This window comes from Amphibalanus amphitrite, unplaced genomic scaffold (assembly GCF_019059575.1).
Source record: "Amphibalanus amphitrite isolate SeventyFive unplaced genomic scaffold, NRLGWU_Aamphi_draft 000301F_arrow, whole genome shotgun sequence".
NCBI lineage: Eukaryota > Metazoa > Arthropoda > Thecostraca > Balanomorpha > Balanidae > Amphibalanus > Amphibalanus amphitrite.
In genome coordinates, this window is record NW_024881796.1 from 648,415 (window position 1) to 658,715 (window position 10,301).

The 10,301-nt window shown below is 52.8% G+C and overlaps 1 protein-coding gene across 1 annotated transcript in view; it reads left to right on the forward strand.

Moving 5' to 3' along the window:
* LOC122387869 (prestin-like) overlaps positions 1–10,301 on the forward strand; it is a 60,291-nt gene that overhangs the window by 22,150 nt on the left and 27,840 nt on the right. The window contains 2 exon segments of the mRNA XM_043378459.1: positions 4,909–5,071; positions 9,681–9,863. Of these exon segments, the coding sequence (XP_043234394.1) occupies positions 4,909–5,071; positions 9,681–9,863 (346 nt within the window).

Here is a 10,301-nt window from a genome sequence, read left to right on the forward strand (position 1 = left end):
TCATAAGGGCCCAAACATACGCACAAAGGCAGCGTCAAGCTTCTTCCGCATCGATGCCTCGGCCAGGCAACATGGTATCAGCCAACTGTTGGACCGTCCACCGTCCAGTATGACAATCCTACGATACGGCTGGTCATCATACGTCCAGTTCGGTTACCTATGGTCCAGTGCGGTCACCATACAGTTTACATAGTTCGACCATCATATGGTCAAGTTCCGTCAGCTCCAGGTTCAGTCCGGCCAGAGTACGATCTGTTCTGGCCACAAGCGGTCTGGTTCGACCGTAAAACGGTCTGGCAAAACCTAGGACTAAGCATAACACAGTTTGGTCCAGACACTGTTCGGTGCTGTCGGTTCCGCCGTGGTCCGGTCCGACCATCGGACCGCGGCGGGTCTGCCGATCGCGCGGCGGCCGCGGCGGCCCGGGTCGGACCGGCGCCGGGTCGGTGGCGGTCTGTGGCCGCGGGGCTAGCCGGCGCCGGCTTTAGAGCCGCGCGCCGTCGCCGGCGCGTCAGACCGGTACTGGACACGACGCGCATCGGCCGCGCCGGAGCGCCCGCTCGCTCGCTCGCTCGCTCGCCGCCCTCAGCTGGCCTGAGTCGCAGTCAGTCGCGCGCGACGTCGGCAGGCAGGAGGAGGACACGCGTCCTCGCCCGAGCCCGCACACGACAACGGGAGCAGAGCCGGCGCCGAGAGCCCTCGTGTCGATACCGAGCGCCCGAGAGATCGCCGCCAGTTGCAGTTGCTCTAGCGGAGGCTTCTCAACGGCAGACAAGGTGAGCCGAGCCGCTGAAGGCCGTCCACTGGTGCAGAGAAACAGTTACCGTACAAGTGGGTGTAGGTAATGTTGATTTATGGTAATTACAATACGGCTAGTTTTCTTTATGTGATGTTCACTGAACCGGTTTTCGATATAGACCAATTTCTTCGGTGAAGCTTCACAATTCACATTCTGGTTGATATTCCATTGTCCTCATCCTACTAAGCTTTGGAGCTTGAGCGTTATGCATAAAATTTGCGTAAGAGTTCGAACCTCGCTTGCATCTTCAGGTAGTTATCAGCAAAACACTGATGGAATATTTTTCATAATGTCCAGATAATTTCTTATAATTTGAAGGTCGATCTCTCAATTTACGAATGGTAAATTGAGTAGCTATAATTAACGATTGGTAGCTCTAATTCACCGCAGATTATTTGACTTTGTCTCATTTAATGGCTTCAATGACCAAATTATATCTGGAATATCGTTGTCGCTCCATCATATTGCGTCACAGAATGTTATATTTCATACGACATTTTGAACTGTTTGCTGTTATAACTGACGATGGAAGTTGACGTTATTTTGAAAACCATCTTAATTCCACCTCGATATAAATATACATAAGGTGTGGTTCGAATATCCGTGGTGAAACTCAGGCTTGTTTCCTTTAATTGGCAAGATGAATTAATTATCCAGGTACCTACAGAATTACCTGGATAGTAGGGGAAGTTGGGGCAATGCCGGAGTTGGGGCAAAGCCGAAATTCGAGATATTTCGAAAACCGTAAGACATGGATGCCACCTGTCAGTGATGCTCTGAAGCTTAAGTGACTACAATTATCGCATGTTAGTTACGAGTCATCATTCGGAATACTTCGGCTGTGAGGGCGCCAAGAGCGTTTTCAAGGTACGCGTTCCTTGTACTACATGCGCCTTTGAAGCTGCATTTCGTACTCATTATGCTACCGTTTGTCTGGCCAATTCGGTCAAGTTATCTTCAGCATGTCTTTGCATAAGTTTAAAGCACGCTACGTGGACTTTACTGCTGTAGAATAGCAACGCGAATTTTAAGTCACACAAATTACACTTTCAACCGACACAACGGCCTGTTACCTATAAGGAATTATTTACCTGGCATTTTCTTATTATATCCCACAATCCTATAACTTCCAGTGTGCACCAAGCGTCCTCAAGCTCTTAAAACGCGTGTCAACTTTGATAAATTCTGGATAAAGTTTGAGATAAAGTGGCAAAACATCAATGTCGGCATTCCCCGTAGATCATTTCTCCCATTTTCGGCTTTCCCCGCAGTCCGGGGCAACGCCGAAAAAGTCACTTCTTTGATATTTTTAGTTTGTGCGCTTAACGGTATGCGAATTCATCAAATGCGCCTGGTATGTTTGAAAGGCAAAAGACTGGCCTCTCGAATGACGCCAACAAGAATAGCTTATGTCGTCTACCTTGCGTGCTACGGGCGTCAGAAAAAAAGTATTCGGCGTTCCCCCAACTTCCCCTACAACTTAATTACCGAACTACCTGTACGCTCGCAGATATCATGTTGACGGCCCAAATTTGGCTACCAAGTTCGTCTAAGTAACTGAGAATGTCTCTTCAATAAACGGTGTCATGCATATCGTCTACAAGCTTCACTTGTACAGTAGACGGACATGCACATATTAAAATCGTTCAAAGTAATATCGGATGACGATGTTCCGACAGCGTACAATTCAACAGTTTTCCGCATATGTTCGCTAAACTTACAGAAACTTTGCGCATAAGAAATGGGGCTATTCAGCACTAGCGACGCCCACAACCAGATAAATGATAGCATGTCAGACCTCATGGCAGGAAGGCTCAGTTATGCTCGCGCTGGTTAGAGTTAAGCTCGCGTAGGTATATTGCCCACTTTGTCCGTGCTCGAGCTAAAACGTGACACAAATATCACGTTTCAAAGCCGACCAGTATCAGCTATGCCACATCTCGTATTAGAAGTCAATTTTGACGTACAATGACTTCATAAGTTATATTATTGAAATACTGTTCTTGTCGTTATGCATTCATTAATGATAATTTGTGTTCTCAGTGAATTATGACAATTGCGAGATTCTTTTTTGGAAAGCTCGTTACGATGAATAAGGGGAATGCAAGAGCAAGAGATTAAAGATTCAAAAGGAGATTTATAATGATGAAATACTGAAGTTTTAACGGGATTACTTGCATGGAAAATGCACTGGGAGTCTCAAACACTGGCACAGATAGCGAATATGCAACAATCACAGCTCCGTTCAGGCACTGCAATCGATACCCATATCCAGATAGCCTTCGTTATTTGATACGCGCGAACCATCCTCCCGCCGTCGCGTGGCTGTAACATCTGGCGGTCCGCGGCTGCGAGGCCGGCCGTTTGTTCCGACCCCGCCGCTGTGAGTGATTGTTTATACAGCAGCGGCACATACGGCGCTCAGCGGCTTCTGCCCGTGACCCTGGCACAAAGTATACCCTACTGGAGCAACCCAGAGACGCGGCCGGCGCGCGACCCCGGATAAACACCCAGTGCAATGGCCACCGCGCCAGGCCCCCGGGCACGTGACGTGACGTCACGTGACGGCTGTGTGACGTAACGTGACGGCAGTGTGTGAAGTTGCTACGGCCGTGACGGACAGGTTGAGATGACGGAGCGAGCACGCCGTGCGTGACAACAGGTGGCGGAGCGGTGTGTGCGATCGGGGTGAACAAGCGCCGCTATAGGCATTTCAAGGAGGCGCTCTGCTTGTGCGTGAACAGAGATGTCGCTGAGGGTTAATCTGAGACTCATTGTCATAGGACCTAGCTGAATAATGTATGCCGATAAAACGACGCTGATACTCTGAAGTACGCATAAGATCAGCATAATCACACCTGACGATACCTGCTCCCATTGAGAGATGTGCATTTGATCGCCGCCGTCAGGTGCAACGTTCCGTTTAAATCATGAACGAAACTCATTGACCGGAAAACTACTATAGCGATTTCTTCCGAACGAATGATGGCATAGATATTTGCTCATACTGGCCCGGCGTCAGAGCCTCAAAGCTATCATGTTTCCTTACAACGGAATCCATCTGAAGCTCCCCCAATATCCGTCTGTAAAACGGACCATTCGTCTCGATAGAGCAGCCAGCAACTTAGTCGCACCCTCCCAGCGACCAGGGGCCGTGGCCGTGACCGGCATGACTGCAGTGTTCCCCATTTACAAAGTTTCTATGTATTGGTGGCTTGTCTGAAAAGGCTGGGTCATTTTAAGTTCAAAAAGGAAAATGTACTCTCAAAGCAGCAGCCTCGAAAGAAATTGGCAATTATTTCTCTCGCTCAGTCCTATGTATTGATTTATATCTTATTGTTTTACCTACGAAGTTATATTTAAATAAAATATCTCATTCATTTCGTCGCAATGTTCAACGACGAGCAATACACTTATTTCCCGATTCCCGCCTTTATTACTTTAGAGGATCATCGATGCCATGCGAAATAGGCGATTGATCCTAGCGTCTTTTCGCGGCTCGGTCGGAGCTCGGAATACGACGAGAACGCCTGAGTAGGTAGACTAGCCCGCCATGCACGGTGCCAGCGTGCTCCCAGGCGCGGGGACCGGAGCCGTCTACACGCCACGGTACGCCGCGCGGACGGGCAAATGTCATGACGCCAGGCATTCAGGGTAAATGTCAATGCTTGCAGGAGCCAAAAAAGTGCTCAATGTCCATCAGTTCATCAATGCTAGCCCGAGGTGCACGTTAATAGGAAACCTGATACTGGAGGGATTTCTGAGACTCGTGTGCACACGTGCTTTCCGGACAGCCTATTGGCTGGGTTCTGGTTACACGAGTACCTGCATCTGGGACAATTTTCCAGCCGGAGACGGATTCGCGAACTGGTGACGTATGCGCGTGCACCTTTGAACGCTGACGTCACAGCCGCTCGCGTGCGACTGCGGTCTCTCTATCTCGGGGAGAGCGGGGTAACTCGGGCGCTGCCTACCGGCCGGCCGGCCGGGGAGCCGCCGAGGCCGCCGTCCGTGGGGGCCGTGACGGCGGCGGCGCGCGGTGTGTCAGTCGTCGCTGACATTTGCTGACGGCCGTGTGCAGTCGGTGACGCGACCCGTCCACTCCCCAGATGGCTGCCAACCCAGCCGCGCTGCGCAGGAAGCAGAAGATGGCAGAGGCCGCCGCCAGCTGCCCGCCCGTCGACCAGCAGGTGCGCGTGGTGGTGGCGCGGCCCGCCTTCACCCAGCAGCAGTTCCAGAAACAGTTCGACTACACCGAGCCCAAGCCCAAAAGTAAGTCCGAGAGGGGACTGGGGGAATCTGGTGGTGGTTGGGTCCGTTTTGTGAAGCTTAATTTCATTTTCTATGCCCATTGTCATTTCGAACTATTGTTGATGCCTGATACGCAGGGCTTTTAGACATGTTTTTGTGTCCACAAATCCCACGAAAACTTTCTTTTCGATGAGCAATCGAGCACCTACTGCCACAACCGTCTGGTTTTCTATGCCGTGAAAAGGAAGAGCCAAATACCTTTAGGCTTTATAGAGGTTACTTGTCTTCTATCCGACCGATTCCATATTCGGCGTAAACATCTGGCCAGCAGCAGCTGTTGCTCCAACCCTGGTGCACCTGAGGCATTTATGGCGGCGGCAGTTGAGCAGCCGCCGCACCACTGTGGTTACAGGTGCTGCCCCCACCTACCCAGCCCGTCCTCTGTCCTCATCCCACCTGTCTCGGCCCGCACCCGCCCCGGCCCCGGCCCCGGCCCGGCGCGATCAATGCCGTCCGGCCCGGCTCGGTTCCGCCCACACCCGCCGCCGTCGCGCCACAAATGTCAATGTCAGCGCGCACAGTGGCTGCAACATGTGTGAGCTCTATTGAACTTCTACGAAATCACTGGCGCTGGCTCATGGTTCGGTCACACCACCCTTTGACGCCGTCTGCTTGGACCGTGCAAATATATGATGATTGTTCTGCGCCAACATTGTGCCGGCAAAGATTGAAACTGCTCCCTGGATCAATAGTGGAGGCCGTTTTATATTCTGTAGCATAGGAGATATGTCGTGAGAATTCGTTTGAACGCTAGGTACCTGCGCCAGGTGATGGCAGTCGCGGCTTATGACGAAATTTCCCTGATTAGTATGTAGCCGATGTGATTGCTAGTTACACGGCCACCCCATCAGCTGCGCCGGCCGCGAAGTCCGAGCCCCGGCAGGTGATTTAGCACGGCGTTTCGGCACAGCAGCGGGCCCATGGCCGCCGCCGGCCCGGTGGAAGGCTGAGCCGAGCCGCGCACCGGATTATACCGGTAGCCCAAGACCGGCCAGACCCCGACTGATGGCGGCTTCTCAGTAGCATTGGAAGCTGTCCTTATGGGCTTTTAATGGTTATCTCTTCATGTCATGCGATGCTTTAACTTTCTCGAAGATTGAGTCAACGGCACAGTAGCGAGCAATTTCGATGACTATCGAATGTTGTCGATGAATGTCACTGGTACTGAGGGATTCCAGCTCTGTGGTGTTTTTCATCGAAATCAATAGTCCGTTAGGAAAGCACTCCTGGTTTATGTAAGACACTCCTGACTTATCCTGGATTACTGAAACATCATTCGTAAAAGGTGAGATTATTGGAGTCACACCTCAATCCGTTCGGAGACACCGGGAAGCGCATGCCATTCGGCCGTGATAACGACAGAAGAGACCCTGAGCACGTCTTAGCCGATGTCGGACCGCACTTCTGACACGGACCGGCGCGCCTCTCACGGCACACATGTTTGCGCCGGCCGGCCGTGACGGCTGCAGGGTGACGATGGTGATGTTCTTCGTGACGTCAGTGACGCGGTGCCAGGCCCGCGGCGGCACCTGGCCGGCCGCTCGCGCCGACCGGCCGACCTCGGCCGCCTCTCGCCCGGCGGCGCCGACGGCCGCGACGATGGAAAATCCCGCTAGCCGGGCCGACGGTGATCTTCTGAGTGGTCGGCCGATTAAGCCCTTCACCGCGACTCAGAGCGGCCGTATCGCCCCACGGCGCTGTAACGGATGCTCAGTCGCGGCCATGATTGAACGGTCACTTCGACAGTGACTTTCTTCTGATCCTAGCATGAGCGGCCTCTCAGGGTTCCGGCAGCGACTTTCGTTTGATCCAAGGTGACCTTTCGGTGGCTGTGATGTTCCCAGGGAAGTCGTTTTCTTAAAGCCTGCTTTATGAGGTTCAGCCGTGCTGTGGGCCGATTTTCGATCATCTAAAGTCGAGGACGTTGCAGTGCGACCCCGGTTGTTCAAGCGTCTTTTCCGTCCAATAGCGCTGGGCTTATCAGGTCAGGACAGTGCGGCATGTTTTAAGCTGGAAGAATCTCTAGTGAATATCTGGCTTGCCGGGCTGCAGGATCAACTGGTCTGTCCGGTTGAAATTCTACTGAATTTTTCCTTATACGGGGACGAGTGAATCATGCTCTTCGGCTTACATAACAGAGATTACACGTTGAAACCATGGTAACTTTCACGGAGGCTATAGATCCTAAGACAGTCATGTAAGTGGTACCGCAAAATTCTGGTACTTTCCAAAATCAACAGAAGTGGGATATTCTCTCGTCTCCGCTCGTCTTAGGCAATGTAGCGGCCACCTGTTTCTACCGAGGCCCGTTTGTTCTGGAACGAGGACGTTCTGCCCGCGCCGATCCATCCCGAGGACGCTGCCCCCAGCGGCGGCTCGCGGTTCCTCTCGTGAGATGTACCGGCCGGTACCATCTCCGCAGCTTTTTACACCGCTGCGTGGTGTGAGCCAGTGGCGCTGACCCGACGTTTTTACACTCATGTCGATGTGAAGGCACCAAGGCCGAACAAGGGCTCCGGTGGCTGCTCAACACCCTCAGAGCCGGCTCAGCGTGTCTGCTTAGGCACCCATCATCTGCGCGGCGTCCCGGATACCCTCTCACCACGGACCGGTCTCGCCGATGGTCCTGCTGCGGCCTCCATGTGTGGGCTCGTGACCATTCGGGGATGTCTCTGGCTCTCCCGACCGGGTCGTCACGGTCGGAGCGACCGGTCAGCCGCGGTCGGAGCGGTCGGGGCCGGTCGGGCCGGCTGACACTCCTCGAGTGCCGTGAGCGGCCGACGCAGCGTCTCTAGTGGAGTTGGCAGTCACGTCTTGCCAGCAGTCACGCTGCCCGTACGTGGCTGCAGAACAAGGAGGATAAGCTTCACAGCCCAGGCAGGCCATGGTCCTTCAGATAGTAGGTAGTTTGCTTCGAGAAAGTCGGGCAACAAAGCAACTAACTACATACCCAGTGCCCCGATTCTCCGTGAGAGGTCAACGAAGCGCCCGATGGAGGCGAGCGAGTCAGTTTGTCAGCACCGAAATGTCACTCGGTCGACGGGCAGACATTTCGGCGGTACCGGCGAGGGTCGTTTCGGGTTCCATCAGCGACTGAATGAGCGCGCCCGGCGGCGAATAGCTCGTTTCCCCACTATCGCTGTTTGCAGAATGGGACATTGAGCCCCGTATGCAGTCACCCGATACACTGTTGAGTCAGCTGCGATATCCAGTGACTACGGCCCGCATATCCTGCTTCCTAATTTCATATGTGCTAAAAGTGGTGAAAGATGTGCACTTGGAATCTGATATGTTCATATGGCGTTGAATTATGGATGATGCAATAATCAGACATCAATTGACACGACTATTTTGACAGGAATTTACACCAGTGTGTCGGGTACGCATACATAGTATCGCTCGATTTGCAACAGGATGTTCATGTTTGTGTTCGTCTAGTTATCACACTTCTCGTGTTATGTAACATGTTTTGTTATATAATACTGGCACATACCTAACCCCTCCGTTGACGGTATAGGTACTTTGACTTTTTAAGTATCATCAAGGGTTTGCTGGTCTTATATGGACAAAAGTCTTCTTAACCGCTGTAAGGAAAATGCGTGAATATACTCGGAATAGTGAGCACCCATGGCGATTTATAATAAGCTTGTGGCCAGGGATGCGGAGCCGTGGAAATTTCAGACGGCTCCGGCTCCGGCTCCGGCTCCGGAGAAAAAAATCGGCTCCAGCTCCGGCTCCGGCTCCGGGTGAAATGTTATGGCGGCTCCGGCTCCGGCTCCGGCTCCGAGTAAAATGGTCCGGCTCCGGCGGCTCCGGCTCCGGCGGCTCCGGCTCCGACTCAGTACATCCCCTATGCAATCAATTAAATACGGGTGGAAGAAAAATTGGATTGGTTATACGCGTTACTCTTTGCCATGACCGGCTCACCGCGTCCCCGCGCAAACGCACCTCGGAGAGAACCGGCAGAACAAAGGGCTAGGAAGCGATGGCATTGGAAACGCAGTCGCCGCGAATCGGAGTTCAGTGAACCATCGTAAGCTGACACCCGTCTCGGCTGCATTGGGGGGTGAGGGGTGGGGGGTGTGTGGGATGAGACGGTGCTGGGAGTCGCAGTCCACTGCACTGGTTTGAAAACAATGGCCGTCACCTGATGACTGGTCCTCATGTTCTGGGGATGCAGTAGACGTGGGGGGGGGGGGGGGAAGAGCAAACAGGAAGTTGTTTGCGTACTGTGGAATACTGGGGATATTCGGATTTTTTCATTCACTTGATGGCCCATGACGTAAGTACCATATATTTTACTGCCTTGTACTGTCAAACCGAACTAGGTCAATTATTTTTTTCCTCTTCAAAAAATAAAAAGGAGCCGGAGTCGCCCCCTTTTTTGGCGGCTCCGGCTCCGGCTCCGGCTCCGGGCTATATTGTTTCACGGCTCCGGCTCCGGCTCCGGCTCCGGGCAAAATATGCCGGCTCCGGCGGCTCCGGCTCCGACTCCGGCTCCGGCTCCGCATCCCTGCTTGTGGCATTAAGTTTTGCTTCGCTTTGTCTAACCCAACGTTGCTCTCCACAGCCAACAGTGAGCTGGTGGCCGAGCATTTCCGTGACAACTGCGCCCCCAACGGCGACTGCGTGGCCAACACTCTCACCCGCTACCTGCCCATCCTCGCCTGGCTGCCCGCCTACAGCATCAAGAATGACCTCTTCGGAGACATCATCGCCGGAGTCACCGTCGCCATCATGCACGTCCCGCAAGGTGAGTCACCGATTCTGCTCCCTCTCTCTCTCTCTCTCTCTCTCTCTCTCTCTCTCTCTCTCTCTCTCTCTCTCTCTCTCTCTCTCTCTCTCCCTGCTTTCTTTCTGTTTTCACAACCTCGTCATCTCTGAGCGGTTGCTAAATTTTAAACGGACCTATCTATTGTGCCTGCCGCGGTGTAGCGCTCCGGTAATATCAACGCTTGGTCAAAATAAGGATGCTTAGAAAAGGAAATTAGAGCAAGGCCACTCTTGGAAGTTATTCAGCAGGTTTTTACATTGCACTACTTGCATTTGAAATCAAGCTTTAGCTTGCCGCAATAGCTGAAACAATGCTCAACAGCGAATGACGCACGCGTTAAGTGTTCGTAGCCGTTTGAGTGTGACATTGCATCAGAGCTCCGGCGCCGGACCGGCCCGTTTCTCAGTATCTCGGCGC